This window comes from Saccoglossus kowalevskii, chromosome 6, assembly GCF_978046115.1.
Source record: "Saccoglossus kowalevskii chromosome 6, keSacKowa6.1, whole genome shotgun sequence".
NCBI classification, from domain to species: Eukaryota; Metazoa; Hemichordata; class Enteropneusta; family Harrimaniidae; genus Saccoglossus; species Saccoglossus kowalevskii.
In genome coordinates, this window is record NC_140646.1 from 5,664,014 (window position 1) to 5,687,542 (window position 23,529).

The window sequence follows — 23,529 nt, forward strand, 5'->3', positions numbered from 1 at the left end:
TCATGGAACCACTAAAAAATAGCTAATTATCATGCAAATTAGGTAATTAATATGCACGGATTTTTACCAAAAACTAATCAAATCTGCGCATATGTTCAGAGCATCTATGTACCAAGTTTCATCAAAATCCAATGAGTGGTTCTTTAGATATCAGTGGAACAGTCATAGAACAGCTAAAAATTAGCTAATTATCATGCAAATTAGGTAATTAACGAGCATGGATTTTTACCAAAACCTAATCAAATCTGCGCATTGGTCCAGAGCATCTATGCACCAAGTTTCATCAAAAACCGATGTATGGTTCTTGAGCAGTGGAACAGTCGGACACACATACACACACACACACATACAGACACACGAACTGCAAAGACTCCCATTTTGTGCTTCGCACATGGGAGTCAAAAATAAACCTGTTATAAACAGTATATTTCACCTAAGGCACATTTTATGTTTATATTTACTAATGGATGGAAATAAGATGAGCTGCTGCCACACTATTGGTCATAATGTTATAGTATTGATGAACATGGAAGGATCAATACTGCAGAATGTAAATTTATGGTAAGTAGGGGGAGCCATAATGAATGAGGCATAAATCAAGCAAATTGAAAGAGATTCTATAGTTAATAATGAGTTTTAATACCTGTGAACGGTCTCTATTCATAACAGCAACTGAGTTCTAAACAGAAAGAGCAATACAGAAGACAATTTGAGGAAACATGCAAAGTGTCTACTACATGTATGTACACAGTGGAGAGCAACAAGAAAGCAGACTATGATTAGGTTAAGGGACAGTACCCTTAACAAATAAACTAAATATTCCAATTAAACACCAGTTATAAATTAAACTGTAAAGTAAAATGGCTTTAGGTTCAGTAGCTGGTAGTTGTGAGATAAATAACCATCAAACCCTTCTTGACCATAAGCCACTGACCATCAATACACTGATACTATTTAACAACTGAACACCACAACACCAAGTAAAACCACCAATGATGGGATACCCCAACACCAAGTAAAACCACTGACGGTGGGCCACCACAACACCAAGTGGGACACCTGACCACCAAGTGGGACACCACAACACCAAGTGGGACACCTGACCACCAAGTGGGACACCTGACCACCAAGTGGGACACCTGACCACCAAGTAATACCACCCCAACACCAAGTAAAATCCACCCAACACCAAGTAATACCACTGATAGTGGGACACTCCAACACCAAGTGGGACACACCTAACCACCAAGTAATACCACCTCACCATCAAGTAATATCAACCCAACACCAAGTAATACCACCCCACTACCAAGTAATACCACACCAAGTAATACCACTGATGGGGGGACACTCCAACACCAAGTGGGACACCTCACCACCAAGTAATACCACCTCACCACCAAGTAATATCAACCCAACACCAAGTAATACCACCCCACTACCAAGTAATACCACACCAAGTAATACCACTGATGGGGGGACACCCCAACACCAAGTGGGACACCTCAACACCAAGTGGGACACCTCAACACCAAGTGGGACACCTCAACACCAAGTAATACCACCCCAACACCAAGTAATACCACCCCAACACCAAGTAATATCAACCCAACACCAAGTAATATCAACCCAACACCAAGTAATATCAACCCAACACCAAGTAATATCAACCCAACACCAAGTAATACCACTGATAGTGGGACACCTCACCACCAAGTAATACCACTGATGGGGGGACACCCCAACACCAAGTGGGACACCTCACCACCAAGTAATACCACTGATGGGGGGACACCCCAACACCAAGTGGGACACCTCACCACCAAGTAATACCACCTCACCACCAAGTAATACCACCCCAACACCAAGTAATACCACCTCACCACCAAGTAATACCACACCAACACCAAGTAATACCACTGATGGTGGGACACCCCAACACCAAGTAATACCACACCACGTAATACCACTGATGGGGGGACACCTAAACACCAAGTGGGACACCTCACCACCAAGTAATACCACCCCAACACCAAGTAATAGCACACCAAGTAATACCACACCAAGTAATACCACTGATGGGGGGACACCTAAACACCAAGTGGGACACCACCAACACCAAGTGGGACACCTCACCACCAAGTAATACCACCCCAACACCAAGTAATACCACCCCAACACCAAGTAATATCAACCCAACACCAAGTAATACCACTGATGGGGGGACACCCAAACACCAAGTGGGACACCTCACCACCAAGTAATACCACTGATGGGGGGACACCCCAACACCAAGTGGGACACCTCACCACCAAGTAATACCACTGATGGGGGGACACCCCAACACCAAGTGGGACACCTCACCACCAAGTAATACCACCTCACCACCAAGTAATACCACCCCAACACCAAGTAATACCACCTCACCACCAAGTAATACCACACCAACACCAAGTAATACCACTGATGGTGGGACACCCCAACACCAAGTAATACCACACCACGTAATACCACTGATGGGGGGACACCTAAACACCAAGTGGGACACCTCACCACCAAGTAATACCACCCCAACACCAAGTAATAGCACACCAAGTAATACCACACCAAGTAATACCACTGATGGGGGGACACCTAAACACCAAGTGGGACACCACCAACACCAAGTGGGACACCTCACCACCAAGTAATACCACCCCAACACCAAGTAATATCAACCCAACACCAAGTAATACCACTGACGGTGGGACACCTCACCACCAAGTAATACCACTGACTGTGGGACACCTCAACACAAAGTAATACCACTGACGGTGGGACACCTCAACACCAAGTAATACCACTGACGGTGGGACACCTCAACACAAAGTAATATCAACCCAACACCAAGTAATGCCACTGACGGTGGGACACCTCACCACCAAGTAATACCACTGACGGTGGGACACCTCAACACCAAGTAATACCACTGACGGTGGGACACCTCAACACAAAGTAATATCAACCCAACACCAAGTAATGCCACTGACGGTGGGACACCTCACCACCAAGTAATACCACTGACGGTGGGACACCTCACCACCAAGTAATACGAACCCAACACCAAGTAATATGAACCCAACACCAAGTAATATGAACCCAACACCAAGTAATATGAACCCAACACCAAGTAATATGAACCCAACACCAAGTAATATGAACCCAACACCAAGTAATGCCACTGACGGTGGGACACCTCACCACCAAGTAATACCACTGACGGTGGGACACCTCAACACCAAGTAATACCACCCCAACACCAAGTAATGCCACTGACGGTGAGACACCTCACCACCAAGTAATACCACTGACGGTGGGACACCTCACCACCAAGTAATACCACTGACGGTGGGACACCTCACCACCAAGTAATACCACTGACGGTGGGACACCTCAACACCAAGTAATACCACTGACGGTGGGACACCTCAACACCAAGTAATATCAACCCAACACCAAGTAATGCCACTGACGGTGGGACACCTCACCACCAAGTAATGCCACCCCAACACCAAGTAATACCACTGACGGTGGGACACCTCACCACCAAGTAATACCACTGACGGTGGGACACCTCAACACCAAGTAATACCACTGACGGTGGGACACCTCAACACCAAGTAATACCACTGACGGTGGGACACCTCAACACCAAGTAATACCACCCCAACACCAAGTAATGCCACTGACGGTGAGACACCTCACCACCAAGTAATACCACTGACGGTGGGACACCTCAACACCAAGTAATACCACTGACGGTGGGACACCTCAACACAAAGTAATATCAACCCAACACCAAGTAATGCCACTGACGGTGGGACACCTCACCACCAAGTAATACCACTGACGGTGGGACACCTCACCACCAAGTAATACGAACCCAACACCAAGTAATATGAACCCAACACCAAGTAATATGAACCCAACACCAAGTAATATGAACCCAACACCAAGTAATATGAACCCAACACCAAGTAATATGAACCCAACACCAAGTAATGCCACTGACGGTGGGACACCTCACCACCAAGTAATACCACTGACGGTGGGACACCTCAACACCAAGTAATACCACCCCAACACCAAGTAATGCCACTGACGGTGAGACACCTCACCACCAAGTAATACCACTGACGGTGGGACACCTCACCACCAAGTAATACCACTGACGGTGGGACACCTCACCACCAAGTAATACCACTGACGGTGGGACACCTCAACACCAAGTAATACCACTGACGGTGGGACACCTCAACACCAAGTAATATCAACCCAACACCAAGTAATGCCACTGACGGTGGGACACCTCACCACCAAGTAATGCCACCCCAACACCAAGTAATACCACTGACGGTGGGACACCTCACCACCAAGTAATACCACTGACGGTGGGACACCTCAACACCAAGTAATACCACTGACGGTGGGACACCTCAACACCAAGTAATACCACTGACGGTGGGACACCTCAACACCAAGTAATACCACCCCAACACCAAGTAATGCCACTGACGGTGAGACACCTCACCACCAAGTAATACCACTGACGGTGGGACACCTCAACACCAAGTAATACCACTGAACACTGAAAGTGGAACATTTACAACACCTTACTACCTGAAACCAAAACTCCTCTACAATGTATGTAATACATGTTGTTTACACAAAATTTAAACATGAGCTGCACAACAATTCACAACCCTTTAAATAAAGTTACAATAATAAAGTTCTGAATTGGGCATTGCTATGTGTTCTGTAACCTCGATGTTATCAGTGACAAACCAATACAATATTATTGAATAGCATGTATATTTTGCAAAACGAGTTATGATGATTTCAGCAGTTTTTTAAGTAAGAATTTTTCTATTAACAAGCTAGTGAGTTGCACTATTGTAACTCGACATAGTTGTTACAGTACCCAATATTTCTTTTAGTCTTGTCCCATTTTCATGATGACATAATCAACATGCAGTGTATGTACTTGACCTTTGACACTTGTATACTCACTGAAATTGTCTGCCAAAAAGACACCTTTATTTCACCATTTTGTCGCTAGAAAAAAAACCTACACTTTGTATTGTTTGTATTGCATGGTACACCCTTTTTATAACTGTTTTTCACAAGTACTTCATGAACTGACAGAAAATAACTTTTATCATGCAGCAAACAATTACAAATCCAACCCCTTGCAACCGATGCAAGCTTTCCACCAGATGATACACATCAGAATGGTCTTGGTTGTCTAGTGAAGCAACCACTTTGAAAAAAACTGTTTTTCCAGTAATTTGTGTGCATTTCACTGGATGATTGTTGGAGGAAAGACTTCTTTCAACTTTTCCAAAATAAGTCTGAGTAATTGTTAGCGACTAAAAAGGTCATCTTGCTTGTCAGAGAATTGAAGTTTTTAAAATGTTTGATAATACTTCATTGGACTATGCCAAATGTGGACAAATTTCAGTATTTATTTTCATGCTTGTCGCCATGGACAACCGTTTTTAATATTTGGTCGACCCATGACAAAAATGCTCAACCAGGGCAAATGGACAAATTTGGATCCATGTACAGCGTTTAATTTGTCACATCATGAGATTCCATTACTATGTACTCTCATGGTACTGACGGAGAACACGAGATTGTTGTAGAATGCTGTGATCAAGTTCCCTGATTCAGGGATCAATCTAAGGCCTTCCACAAGGGATTGATCTAATTTGCCAATAAACTGTTTATTTAAGTTAGCTTTATACATATAGTTTACACATAGTTTTTGTTATTAGTTTGAATTTAATGTTGTGTGAACCACCTTGATGCTTGCCACCCATGGTCACATCATGCTTCATCTCATGTATTATGCATGTTCTAAGTGATAACAGCACATTGCATATTTTTTCAGATCCAATGGGCTAGTAATGATCTGATTGGTAGATGAATGCAATTTAAAATTATGACATCATTTACAAAGATTAATGATTCCACTATATACCTGCAGTTTCATGCATTCACCAAGGTGTGTATTCATGTTATAATTGAAAGTGCCCTTTTAGTTCACCCAACCTTAACTTGGTAGAGCATCAATTCCTTTCCCTGGAGTACAAATTATCATGTGTAAAATGACATAATTCCATCAAAAGTTAGGTAAGAACATGTTACTATACTATACATCACTGAAACAGTAAATATGTTGAAACGAAATCATAATTATATGTTTAACAGAAATCATAAATATGTTAATAATGCTGAAATCGTGTAGTTCTAAAGGCTCAGAAAATAACAACTTTTGTTCAATAAATTTGCTATCATATTTATGAAACTTGGTTGCATTTATGTCACACACATCCTGCATACCTGCTACACACCAGATGTCATGCTGCAATTATGTCACATCCTGCATACCTGCTACACACTAGATGTAATGCTGCAATTATGTCACATCCTGCATACCTGCTACACATCAGATGTCATGTTGCAATTATGTCACATCCTGCATACCTACTACACACCAGATGTCATGCTGCATTTATGTCACATCCTGCATACCTACTACACACCAGATGTCATGCTGCATTTATGCCACATCCTGCATACCTACTACACACCAGATGTCATGCTGCATTTATGTCACATCCTGCATACCTACTACACATCAGATGTCATGCTACATTTATGTCACATCCTGCATACCTGCTACACACCAGATGTCATGCTGCATTTATGTCACGTCATGCTGCATTTATGTCACATCCTGCATACCTGCTACACACTAGATGTCATGCGGCAATTATGTCACATCCTGCATACCTACAACACACAGGATGTAATGCTGCAATTATGTCACATCCTGCATACCTACAACACACAGGATGTCATGCTGCAATTATGCCACATCCTGCATACCTACTACACACCAGATGTCATGCTGCATTTGTCACATCCTGCATACCTACTACACATCAGATGTCATGCTGCATTTATGTCACATCCTGCATACCTACTACACACCAGATGTCATGCTGCAATTATGCCACATCCTGCATACCTACTACACACCAGATGTCATGCTGCATTTATGTCACATCCTGCATACTTACTACACACCAGATGTTATGCTGCATTTATGTCACACACATCCTGCATACCTGCTACACATCAGATGTCATGCTGCATTTATGTCACTTCCTGCATACTTACTACACACCAGATGTTATGCTGCATTTATGTCACATCCTGCATACTTACTACACACCAGATGTTATGCTGCATTTATGTCACATCCTGCATACCTACTACACATCAGATGTCATGCTGCATTTATGTCACATCCTGCATACTTACTACACACCAGATGTTATGCTGCATTTATGTCACATCCTGCATACTTACTACACACCAGATGATATGCTGCATTTATGTCACATCCTGCATACCTGCTACACACTAGATGTCATGCTGCATTTATGTCACATCCTGCATACTTACTACACACCAGATGTTATGCTGCATTTATGTCACATCCTGCATACCTGCTACACACTAGATGTCATGCTGCATTTATGTCACATCCTGCATACCTACTACACATCAGATGTCATGCTACATTTATTTCGTATCCTGCATACCTACTACACACTAGATGTCATGCTGCATTTATGTCACATCCTGCATACCTACTACACATCAGATGTCATGCTACATTTATTTCGTATCCTGCATACCTGCTACACACTAGATGTCATGCGGCAATTATGTCACATCCTGCATACTTACTACACACCAGATGTTATGCTGCATTTGTCACATCCTGCATACCTGCTACACACCAGATGTCATGCTGCATTTATGTCACATCCTGCATACCTACAACACACAGGATGTCATGCTGCAATTATGCCACATCCTGCATACCTACTACACACCAGATGTCATGCTGCATTTGTCACATCCTGCATACCTACTACACATCAGATGTCATGCTGCATTTATGTCACATCCTGCATACCTACTACACACCAGATGTCATGGTGCATTTATGTCACATCCTGCATACCTACAACACACCAGATGTCATGCTGCAATTATGCCACATCCTGCATACCTACTACACACCAGATGTCATGCTGCATTTATGTCACATCCTGCATACTTACTACACACCAGATGTTATGCTGCATTTATGTCACACACATCCTGCATACCTGCTACACATCAGATGTCATGCTGCATTTATGTCACATCCTGCATACTTACTACACACCAGATGTTATGCTGCATTTATGTCACATCCTGCATACTTACTACACACCAGATGTTATGCTGCATTTATGTCACATCCTGCATACCTACTACACATCAGATGTTATGCTGCATTTATGTCACATCCTGCATACTTACTACACACCAGATGTTATGCTGCATTTATGTCACATCCTGCATACCTGCTACACACTAGATGTCATGCTGCATTTATGTCACATCCTGCATACCTACTACACATCAGATGTCATGCTACATTTATTTCGTATCCTGCATACCTACTACACACTAGATGTCATGCTGCATTTATGTCACATCCTGCATACCTACTACACATCAGATGTCATGCTACATTTATTTCGTATCCTGCATACCTGCTACACACTAGATGTCATGCTGCATTTATGTCACATCCTGCATACCTACTACACATCAGATGTCATGCTGCAATTATGTCCCATCCTGCATACCTACTACACATCAGATGTCATGCTGCATTTATGTCACATCCTGCATACCTACTACACACCAGATGTTATGCTGCATTTATGTCACATCCTGCATACCTACTACACATATGATGTCATGCTGCATTTATGTCACATCCTGCATACCTACTACACACCAGATGTTATGCTGCATTTATGTCACATCCTGCATACTTACTACACACCAGATGTTATGCTGCATTTATGTCACATCCTGCATACTTACTACACACCAGATGTTATGCTGCATTTATGTCACATCCTGCATACCTACTACACATCAGATGTCATGCTGCATTTATGTCACATCCTGCATACTTACTACACACCAGATGTTATGCTGCATTTATGTCACATCCTGCATACCTGCTACACACTAGATGTCATGCTGCATTTATGTCACATCCTGCATACCTACTACACATCAGATGTCATGCTACATTTATTTCGTATCCTGCATACCTACTACACATTAGATGTCATGCTGCATTTATGTCACATCCTGCATACCTACTACACATCAGATGTCATGCTGCATTTATGTCACATCCTGCATACCTGCTACACACTATATGTTATGCTGCATTTGTCACATCCTGCATACCAGCTACACACCAGATGTCATGCTGCATTTATGTCACATCCTGCATACCTGCTACACACCAGATGTCATGCTGCATTTATGTCACATCCTGCATACCTACTACACACCAGATGTTATGCTGCATTTGTCACATCCTGCATACCTGCTACACACCAGATGTCATGCTGCATTTATGTCACATCCTGCATACCTGCGACACACCAGATGTCATGCTGCATTTGTCACATCCTGCATACCTGCTACACACCAGATGTTATGCTGCATTTGTCACATCCTGCATACCTGCTACACACCAGATGTCATGCTGCATTTATGTCACATCCTGCATACCTACAACACACAGGATGTCATGCTGCAATTATGCCACATCCTGCATACCTACTACACACCAGATGTCATGCTGCATTTGTCACATCCTGCATACCTACTACACATCAGATGTCATGCTGCATTTATGTCACATCCTGCATACCTACAACACACCAGATGTCATGCTGCAATTATGCCACATCCTGCATACCTACTACACACCAGATGTCATGCTGCATTTATGTCACATCCTGCATACTTACTACACACCAGATGTTATGCTGCATTTATGTCACACACATCCTGCATACCTGCTACACATCAGATGTCATGCTGCATTTATGTCACATCCTGCATACTTACTACACACCAGATGTTATGCTGCATTTATGTCACATCCTGCATACTTACAACTCACCAGATGTTATGCTGCATTTATGTCACATCCTGCATACCTACTACACATCAGATGTCATGCTGCATTTATGTCACATCCTGCATACTTACTACACACCAGATGTTATGCTGCATTTATGTCACATCCTGCATACCTGCTACACACAAGATGTTATGCTGCATTTATGTCACATCCTGCATACCTGCTACACACAAGATGTCATGCTGCATTTATGTCACATCCTGCATACTTACTACACACCAGATGTTATGCTGCATTTATGTCACATCCTGCATACCTGCTACACACTAGATGTCATGCTGCATTTATGCCACATCCTGCATACCTACTACACACCAGATGTCATGCTGCATTTATGTCACATCCTGCATACCTACTACACATCAGATGTCATGCTACATTTATGTCACATCCTGCATACCTGCTACACACCAGATGTCATGCTGCATTTATGTCACGTCATGCTGCATTTATGTCACATCCTGCATACCTGCTACACACTAGATGTCATGCGGCAATTATGTCACATCCTGCATACCTACAACACACAGGATGTAATGCTGCAATTATGTCACATCCTGCATACCTACAACACACAGGATGTCATGCTGCAATTATGCCACATCCTGCATACCTACTACACACCAGATGTCATGCTGCATTTGTCACATCCTGCATACCTACTACACATCAGATGTCATGCTGCATTTATGTCACATCCTGCATACCTACTACACACCAGATGTCATGCTGCAATTATGCCACATCCTGCATACCTACTACACACCAGATGTCATGCTGCATTTATGTCACATCCTGCATACTTACTACACACCAGATGTTATGCTGCATTTATGTCACACACATCCTGCATACCTGCTACACATCAGATGTCATGCTGCATTTATGTCACTTCCTGCATACTTACTACACACCAGATGTTATGCTGCATTTATGTCACATCCTGCATACTTACTACACACCAGATGTTATGCTGCATTTATGTCACATCCTGCATACCTACTACACATCAGATGTCATGCTGCATTTATGTCACATCCTGCATACTTACTACACACCAGATGTTATGCTGCATTTATGTCACATCCTGCATACTTACTACACACCAGATGATATGCTGCATTTATGTCACATCCTGCATACCTGCTACACACTAGATGTCATGCTGCATTTATGTCACATCCTGCATACTTACTACACACCAGATGTTATGCTGCATTTATGTCACATCCTGCATACCTGCTACACACTAGATGTCATGCTGCATTTATGTCACATCCTGCATACCTACTACACATCAGATGTCATGCTACATTTATTTCGTATCCTGCATACCTACTACACACTAGATGTCATGCTGCATTTATGTCACATCCTGCATACCTACTACACATCAGATGTCATGCTACATTTATTTCGTATCCTGCATACCTGCTACACACTAGATGTCATGCGGCAATTATGTCACATCCTGCATACTTACTACACACCAGATGTTATGCTGCATTTGTCACATCCTGCATACCTGCTACACACCAGATGTCATGCTGCATTTATGTCACATCCTGCATACCTACAACACACAGGATGTCATGCTGCAATTATGCCACATCCTGCATACCTACTACACACCAGATGTCATGCTGCATTTGTCACATCCTGCATACCTACTACACATCAGATGTCATGCTGCATTTATGTCACATCCTGCATACCTACTACACACCAGATGTCATGGTGCATTTATGTCACATCCTGCATACCTACAACACACCAGATGTCATGCTGCAATTATGCCACATCCTGCATACCTACTACACACCAGATGTCATGCTGCATTTATGTCACATCCTGCATACTTACTACACACCAGATGTTATGCTGCATTTATGTCACACACATCCTGCATACCTGCTACACATCAGATGTCATGCTGCATTTATGTCACATCCTGCATACTTACTACACACCAGATGTTATGCTGCATTTATGTCACATCCTGCATACTTACTACACACCAGATGTTATGCTGCATTTATGTCACATCCTGCATACCTACTACACATCAGATGTTATGCTGCATTTATGTCACATCCTGCATACTTACTACACACCAGATGTTATGCTGCATTTATGTCACATCCTGCATACCTGCTACACACTAGATGTCATGCTGCATTTATGTCACATCCTGCATACCTACTACACATCAGATGTCATGCTACATTTATTTCGTATCCTGCATACCTACTACACACTAGATGTCATGCTGCATTTATGTCACATCCTGCATACCTACTACACATCAGATGTCATGCTACATTTATTTCGTATCCTGCATACCTGCTACACACTAGATGTCATGCTGCATTTATGTCACATCCTGCATACCTACTACACATCAGATGTCATGCTGCAATTATGTCCCATCCTGCATACCTACTACACATCAGATGTCATGCTGCATTTATGTCACATCCTGCATACCTACTACACACCAGATGTTATGCTGCATTTATGTCACATCCTGCATACCTACTACACATATGATGTCATGCTGCATTTATGTCACATCCTGCATACCTACTACACACCAGATGTTATGCTGCATTTATGTCACATCCTGCATACTTACTACACACCAGATGTTATGCTGCATTTATGTCACATCCTGCATACTTACTACACACCAGATGTTATGCTGCATTTATGTCACATCCTGCATACCTACTACACATCAGATGTCATGCTGCATTTATGTCACATCCTGCATACTTACTACACACCAGATGTTATGCTGCATTTATGTCACATCCTGCATACCTGCTACACACTAGATGTCATGCTGCATTTATGTCACATCCTGCATACCTACTACACATCAGATGTCATGCTACATTTATTTCGTATCCTGCATACCTACTACACATTAGATGTCATGCTGCATTTATGTCACATCCTGCATACCTACTACACATCAGATGTCATGCTGCATTTATGTCACATCCTGCATACCTGCTACACACTATATGTTATGCTGCATTTGTCACATCCTGCATACCAGCTACACACCAGATGTCATGCTGCATTTATGTCACATCCTGCATACCTGCTACACACCAGATGTCATGCTGCATTTATGTCACATCCTGCATACCTACTACACACCAGATGTTATGCTGCATTTGTCACATCCTGCATACCTGCTACACACCAGATGTCATGCTGCATTTATGTCACATCCTGCATACCTGCGACACACCAGATGTCATGCTGCATTTGTCACATCCTGCATACCTGCTACACACCAGATGTTATGCTGCATTTGTCACATCCTGCATACCTGCTACACACCAGATGTCATGCTGCATTTATGTCACATCCTGCATACCTACAACACACAGGATGTCATGCTGCAATTATGCCACATCCTGCATACCTACTACACACCAGATGTCATGCTGCATTTGTCACATCCTGCATACCTACTACACATCAGATGTCATGCTGCATTTATGTCACATCCTGCATACCTACAACACACCAGATGTCATGCTGCAATTATGCCACATCCTGCATACCTACTACACACCAGATGTCATGCTGCATTTATGTCACATCCTGCATACTTACTACACACCAGATGTTATGCTGCATTTATGTCACACACATCCTGCATACCTGCTACACATCAGATGTCATGCTGCATTTATGTCACATCCTGCATACTTACTACACACCAGATGTTATGCTGCATTTATGTCACATCCTGCATACTTACAACTCACCAGATGTTATGCTGCATTTATGTCACATCCTGCATACCTACTACACATCAGATGTCATGCTGCATTTATGTCACATCCTGCATACTTACTACACACCAGATGTTATGCTGCATTTATGTCACATCCTGCATACCTGCTACACACAAGATGTTATGCTGCATTTATGTCACATCCTGCATACCTGCTACACACAAGATGTCATGCTGCATTTATGTCACATCCTGCATACTTACTACACACCAGATGTTATGCTGCATTTATGTCACATCCTGCATACCTGCTACACACTAGATGTCATGCTGCATTTATGTCACATCCTGCATACCTACTACACATCAGATGTCATGCTACATTTATTTCGTATCCTGCATACCTACTACACACTAGATGTCATGCTGCATTTATGTCACATCCTGCATACCTACTACACATCATATGTCATGCTACATTTATTTCGTATCCTGCATACCTGCTACACACTAGATGTCATGCTGCATTTATGTCACATCCTGCATACCTACTACACATCAGATGTCATGCTGCAATTATGTCCCATCCTGCATACCTACTACACATCAGATATCATGCTGCATTTATGTCCCATCCTGCATACCTACTACACATCAGATGTCATGCTGCATTTATGTCACATCCTGCATACTTACTACACACCAGATGTTATGCTGCATTTATGTCACATCCTGCATACTTACAACACACCAGATGTTATGCTGCATTTATGTCACATCCTGCATACCTACTACACATCAGATGTCATGCTGCATTTATGTCACATCCTGCATACTTACTACACACCAGATGTTATGCTGCATTTATGTCACATCCTGCATACTTACGACACACCAGATGTTATGCTGCATTTATGTCACATCCTGCATACCTGCTACACACTAGATGTCATGCTGCATTTATGTCACATCCTGCATACTTACTACACACCAGATGTTATGCTGCATTTATGTCACATCCTGCATACCTGCTACACACTAGATGTCATGCTGCATTTATGTCACATCCTGCATACCTACTACACACTAGATGTCATGCTACATTTATTTCCTATCCTGCATACCTGCTACACACTAGATGTCATGCTGCATTTATGTCACATCCTGCATACCTACTACACATCAGATGTCATGCTGCAATTATGTCCCATCCTGCATACCTACTACACATCAGATGTCATGCTGCATTTATGTCACATCCTGCATACCTACTACACACCAGATGTCATGCTGCATTTATGTCACATCCTGCATACCTACTACACACCAGATGTTATGCTGCATTTATGTCACATCCTGCATACCTACTACACATCAGATGTCATGCTGCATTTATGTCACATCCTGCATACTTACTACACACCAGATGTTATGCTGCATTTATGTCACATCCTGCATACTTACTACACACCAGATGTTATGCTGCATTTATGTCACATCCTGCATACCTACTACACATCAGATGTTATGCTGCATTTATGTCACATCCTGCATACCTACTACACATCAGATGTCATGCTACATTTATTTCGTATCCTGCATACCTACTACACACTAGATGTAATGCTGCAATTATGTCATATCCTGCATACCTACTACACACTAGATGTCATGCTGCATTTATGTCACATCCTGCATACCTACTACACACCAGATGTCATGTTGCATTTATGTCACATCCAGCATACCTGTTACACACCAGTTGTAATGTTGCATTTATGCCACATCCTGCATACCTGCTACACACCAGTTGTAATGTTGCATTTATGCCACATCCTGCATACCTGCTACACACCAGATGTCATGTTGCATTTATGCCACATCCTGCATACCTACTACACACCAGATGTCATGTTGCATTTATGCCACATCCTGCATACCTACTACACACCAGATGTCATGCTGCAATTATGTCACATCCTGCATACCTACTACACATCAGATGTCATGTTGCAATTATGTCACATCCTGCATACCTACAACACATCAGATGTCATGCTGCATTTATGTCACATCTTGCATAACTACTACATACCAGATGTTATGCTGCAATTATGCCACATCCTGCATACCTGCTACACACCAGATGTCATGCTGCATTTATGTCACATCCTGCATACCTGCTACACACTAGATGTAATGCTGCATTTATGTCACATCCTGCATTCTTGCTACACACCAGATGTCATGCTGCATTTATGTCACATCCTGCATTCTTGCTACACACCAGATGTCATGCTGCATTTATGTCACATCCTGCATACCTGCTACACACCAGATGTCATGCTGCATTTATGTCACATCCTGCATACCTGCTACACACTATATGTTATGCTGCATTTGTCACATCCTGCATACCTACTACACACCAGATGTCATGCTGCAATTATGCCACATCCTGCATACCTACTACACACCAGATGTCATGCTGCATTTATGTCACATCCTGCATACCTACAACACACCAGATGTCATGCTGCAATTATGCCACATCCTGCATACCTACTACACACCAGATGTCATGCTGCATTTATGTCACATCCTGCATACTTACTACACACCAGATGTTATGCTGCATTTATGTCACACACATCCTGCATACCTGCTACAACACATCAGATGTCATGCTGCATTTATGTCACATCCTGCATACTTACTACACACCAGATGTCATGCTGCATTTATGTCACATCCTGCATACCTACTACACATCAGATGTCATGCTACATTTATTTCGTATCCTGCATACCTACTACACACTAGATGTCATGCTGCATTTATGTCACATCCTGCATACCTACTACACACTAGATGTAATGCTGCAATTATGTCATATCCTGCATACTTACTAAAAAACCAGATGTTATGCTGCATTTATGTCACCATCCTGCATACCTACTACACATCAGATGTCATGCTGCATTTATGTCACATCCTGCATACTTACTACACACCAGATGTTATGCTGCATTTATGTCACATCCTGCATACTTACTACACACCAGATGTTATGCTGCATTTATGTCACCATCCTGCATACCTACTACACATCAGATGTCATGCTGCATTTATGTCACATCCTGCATACTTACTACACACCAGATGTTATGCTGCATTTATGTCACATCCTGCATACCTGCTACACACTAGATGTCATGCTGCATTTATGTCACATCCTGCATACCTACTACACATCAGATGTCATGCTACATTTATTTCGTATCCTGCATACCTACTACACACTAGATGTCATGCTGCATTTATGTCACATCCTGCATACCTACTACACATCAGATGTCATGCTACATTTATTTCGTATCCTGCATACCTACTACACACCAGATGTCATGCTGCATTTATGTCACATCCTGCATACCTACTACACATCAGATGTCATGCTACATTTATTTCGTATCCTGCATACCTGCTACACACTAGATGTCATGCTGCATTTATGTCACATCCTGCATACCTACTACACATCAGATGTCATGCTACATTTATTTCGTATCCTGCATACCTACTACACACTAGATGTAATGCTGCAATTATGTCATATCCTGCATACCTACTACACACTAGATGTCATGCTGCATTTATGTCACATCCTGCATACCTACTACACACCAGATGTCATGTTGCATTTATGTCACATCCAGCATACCTGTTACACACCAGTTGTAATGTTGCATTTATGCCACATCCTGCATACCTGCTACACACCAGATGTCATGTTGCATTTATGCCACATCCTGCATACCTACTACACACCAGATGTCATGTTGCATTTATGCCACATCCTGCATACCTACTACACACCAGATGTCATGCTGCATTTATGCCACATCCTGCATACCTACTACACACCAGATGTCATGCTGCATTTATGTCGCATCCTGCATACCTACTACACACCAGATGTCATGCTGCAGTTATGTCACATCCTGCATACCTACTACACATCAGATGTCATGTTGCAATTATGTCACATCCTGCATACCTACTACACATCAGATGTCATGCTGCATTTATGTCACATCTTGCATAACTACTACACACCAGATGTCATGCTGCATTTATGTCACATCCTGCATTCTTGCTACACACCAGATGTCATGCTGCATTTATGTCACATCCTGCATTCTTGCTACACACCAGATGTCATGCTGCATTTATGTCACATCCTGCATACCTGCTACACACCAGATGTCATGCTGCATTTATGTCACATCCTGCATACCTGCTACACACTATATGTTATGCTGCATTTGTCACATCCTGCATACCTGCTACACACCAGATGTCATGCTGCAATTATGCCACATCCTGCATACCTGCTACACACCAGATGTCATGCTGCATTTATGTCACATCCTGCATACCTGCTACACACTATATGTTATGCTGCATTTGTCACATCCTGCATACCTGCTACACACCAGATGTCATGCTGCATTTATGTCACATCCTGCATACCTGCTACACACCAGATGTCATGCTGCATTTATGTCACATCCTGCATACCAGCGACACACCAGATGTCATGCTGCATTTGTCACATCCTGCTGCATTTATGTCACATCCTGCATACCTGCGACACACCAGATGTCATGCTGCATTTGTCACATCCTGCATACCTGCTACACACCAGATGTTATGCTGCATTTGTCACATCCTGCATACCTGCTACACACCAGATGTCATGCTGCATTTATGTCACATCCTGCATACCTGCTACACACCAGATGTCATGCTGCATTTATGCCACATCCTGCATACCTGCTACACACCAGATGTCATGCTGCATTTATGTCACATCCTGCATACCTGCTACACACTAGATGTTATGCTGCATTTGTCACATCCTGCATACCTACTACACACCTGATGTTATGCTGCATTTATGTCACATCCTGCATACCTGCTACACACTAGATGTCATGCTGCATTTATGTCACATCCTGCATACCTGCTACACACCAGATGTCATGCTGCATTTATGCCACATCCTGCATACCTACTACACACCAGATGTCATGCTGCATTTGTCACATCCTGCATACCTACTACACATCAGATGTCATGCTGCATTTATGTCACATCCTGCATACCTACTACACACCAGATGTCATGCTGCATTTATGTCACATCCTGCATACCTACAACACACCAGATGTCATGCTGCAATTATGCCACATCCTGCATACCTACTACACACCAGATGTCATGCTGCATTTATGTAACATCCTGCATACTTAACTACACACCAGATGTTATGCTGCATTTATGTCACACACATCCTGCATACCTGCTACAACACATCAGATGTCATGCTGCATTTATGTCACATCCTGCATACTTACTACACACCAGATGTTATGCTGCATTTATGTTACATCCTGCATACCTGCTACACACTAGATGTCATGCTGCATTTATGTCACATCCTGCATACCTACTACACACTAGATGTAATGCTGCATTTATGTCACATCCTGCATACCTACTACACATCAGATGTCATGCTGCATTTATGTCACATCCTGCATACCTACTACACACCAGATGTCATGCTGCATTTATGTCACATCCTGCATACCTACTACACACCAGATGTCATGCTGCATTTATGTCACATCCTGCATACTTACTACACACCAGATGTTATGCTGCATTTATGTCACATCCTGCATACTTACTACACACCAGATGTTATGCTGCATTTATGTCACATCCTGCATACCTACTACACATCAGATGTCATGCTGCATTTATGTCACATCCTGCATACCTACTACACACCAGATGTCATGCTGCATTTATGTCACATCCTGCATACCTACTACACATCAGATGTCATGCTACATTTATTTCGTATCCTGCATACCTACTACACACCAGATGTCATGCTGCATTTATGTCACATCCTGCATACCTACTACACATCAGATGTCATGCTACATTTATTTCGTATCCTGCATACCTACTACACACCAGATGTCATGCTGCATTTATGTCACATCCTGCATACCTACTACACATCAGATGTCATGCTGCATTTATGTCACATCCTGCATACCTACTACACATCAGATGTCATGCTACATTTATTTCGTATCCTGCATACCTGCTACACACTAGATGTCATGCTGCATTTATGTCACATCCTGCATACCTACTACACACCAGATGTCATATGCTGCATTTATGTCACATCCTGCATACCGACTACACATCAGATGTCATGCTACATTTATTTCGTATCCTGCATACCTACTACACACTAGATGTAATGCTGCAATTATGTCATATCCTGCATACCTACTACACACTAGATGTCATGCTGCATTTATGTCTCATCCTGCATACCTACTACACACCAGATGTCATGTTGCATTTATGTCACATCCAGCATACCTGTTACACACCAGTTGTAATGTTGCATTTATGCCACATCCTGCATACCTGCTACACACCAGATGTCATGTTGCATTTATGCCACATCCTGCATACCTACTACACACCAGATGTCATGTTACATTTATGCCACATCCTGCATACCTACTACACACCAGATGTCATGCTGCATTTATGTCGCATCCTGCATACCTACTACACACCAGATGTCATGCTGCAATTATGTCACATCCTGCATACCTACTACACATCAGATGTCATGTTGCAATTATGTCACATCCTGCATACCTACAACACACCAGATGTTATGCTGCAATTATGCCACATCCTGCATACCTGCTACACACCAGATGTCATGCTGCATTTATGTCACATCCTGCATACCTGCTACACACTAGCTGTAATGCTGCATTTATGTCACATCCTGCATTCTTGCTACACACCAGATGTCATGCTGCATTTATGTCACATCCTGCATTCTTGCTACACACCATATGTCATGCTACATTTATGTCACATCCTGCATACCTGCTACACACCAGATGTCATGCTGCATTTATGTCACATCCTGCATACCTGCTACACACTATATGTTATGCTGCATTTGTCACATCCTGCATACCTGCTACACACCAGATGTCATGCTGCAATTATGCCACATCCTGCATACCTGCTACACACCAGATGTCATGCTGCATTTATGTCACATCCTGCATACCTGCTACACACTATATGTTATGCTGCATTTGTCACATCCTGCATACCTGCTACACACCAGATGTCATGCTGCATTTATGTCACATCCTGCATACCTACTACACATCAAATGTCATGCTGCATTTATGTCACATCCTGCATACCTACTACCACCAGACGTCATGTTGCATTTATGCCACATCCTGCATACCTACTACACACCAGATGTCATGCTGCATTTATGTCACATCCTGCATACCTACTACACACCAGATGTCATGCTGCATTTATGTCACATCCTGCATACCTACTACACTCCAGATGTCATGCTGCAATTATGTCACATCCTGCATACCTACAACACACGAGATGTCATGCTGCAATTATGCCACATCCTGCATACCTGCTACACACCAGATGTCATGCTGCATTTATGTCACATCCTGCATACCTAACTGCACTCCAGATGTCATGTTGCATTTATGCCACATCCTGCATACCTACTACAAACCAGATGTCATGCTGCATTTATGTCACATCCTGCATACCTACTGCACACCAGATCTCACGCTGCAATTGTCACATCCTGCATACCTACTACACACCATATGTCATGCTGCATTTATGTCACATCCTGCATACCTACTACACACCAGATGTCATGCTGCATTTATGTCACATCCTGCATACCTACAACACACCAGATGTCATGCTGCATTTATGTCACATCCTGCATACCTACTACACTCCAGATGTCATGCTGCAATTAAGTCACATCCTGCATACCTACAACACACGAGATGTCATGCTGCAATTATGCCACATCCTGCATACCTGCTACACACCAGATGTCATGCTGCATTTATGTCACATCCTGCATACCTAACTGCACTCCAGATGTCATGTTGCATTTATGCCACATCCTGCATACCTAACTGCACTCCAGATGTCATGTTGCATTTATGCCACATCCTGCATACCTACAAACCAGATGTCATGCTGCATTTATGTCACATCCTGCATACCTACTACACACCAGATCTCACGCTGCATTTATGTCACATCCTGCATACCTACTACACACCAGATGTCATGCTGCATTTATGTCACATCCTGCATACCTACTACACACAAGATCTCACGCTGCATTTATGTCACATCCTGCATACCTACTACACACCAGATGTCATGCTGCATTTATGTCACATCCTGCATACCTACAACACACCAGATGTCATGCTGCAATTATGTCACATCCTGCATACCTACTACACACCAGATGTCGTGCTGCATTTATGCCACATCCTGCATACCTACTACACACCAGATGTCATGCTGCATTTATGTCACATCCTGCATACCTACAACACACCAGATGTCATGCTGCAATTATGCCACATCCTGCATACCTACTACACACCAGATGTCATGCTGCATTTATGTAACATCCTGCATACTTAACTACACACCAGATGTTATGCTGCATTTATGTCACACACATCCTGCATACCTGCTACAACACATCAGATGTCATGCTGCATTTATGTCACATCCTGCATACTTACTACACACCAGATGTTATGCTGCATTTATGTTACATCCTGCATACCTGCTACACACTAGATGTCATGCTGCATTTATGTCACATCCTGCATACCTACTACACACTAGATGTAATGCTGCAATTATGTCATATCCTGCATACTTACTACACACCAGATGTTATGCTGCATTTATGTCACATCCTGCATACCTACTACACATCAGATGTCATGCTGCATTTATGTCACATCCTGCATACTTACTACACACCAGATGTTATGCTGCATTTATGTCACATCCTGCATACTTACTACACACCAGATGTTATGCTGCATTTATGTCACATCCTGCATACCTACCACACATCAGATGTCATGCTGCATTTATGTCACATCCTGCATACCTACTACACACCAGATGTCATGCTGCATTTATGTCACATCCTGCATACCTACTACACATCAGATGTCATGCTACATTTATTTCGTATCCTGCATACCTACTACACACCAGATGTCATGCTGCATTTATGTCACATCCTGCATACCTACTACACATCAGATGTCATGCTACATTTATTTCGTATCCTGCATACCTACTACACACCAGATGTCATGCTGCATTTATGTCACATCCTGCATACCTACTACACATCAGATGTCATGCTGCATTTATGTCACATCCTGCATACCTACTACACATCAGATGTCATGCTACATTTATTTCGTATCCTGCATACCTGCTACACACTAGATGTCATGCTGCATTTATGTCACATCCTGCATACCTACTACACACCAGATGTCATATGCTGCATTTATGTCACATCCTGCATACCGACTACACATCAGATGTCATGCTACATTTATTTCGTATCCTGCATACCTACTACACACTAGATGTAATGCTGCAATTATGTCATATCCTG

General features: G+C 42.6%; 1 protein-coding gene across 3 annotated transcripts in view; it reads right to left on the reverse strand.

Annotated features, from left to right (window-relative positions):
- The window catches only part of LOC102801849 (Golgi apparatus protein 1-like), a 171,349-nt gene that overhangs the window by 26,817 nt on the left and 121,003 nt on the right, over window positions 1-23,529 (reverse strand). Inside the window, exons 13-14 of one of the 3 annotated variants that reach the window (XM_085499985.1) lie at window positions 5,050-5,094; window positions 644-679 (exon numbers count right to left, since the gene is read on the reverse strand). The exons of 1 other annotated variant lie outside the window; for it this stretch is intronic. In XM_085499985.1, coding sequence (XP_085356111.1) covers window positions 644-679; window positions 5,050-5,094 — 81 coding nt within the window. The remainder of the gene's footprint in view (window positions 1-643; window positions 680-5,049; window positions 5,095-23,529) is intronic. One more of the 3 variants, XM_085499986.1, reaches the window with a different exon arrangement.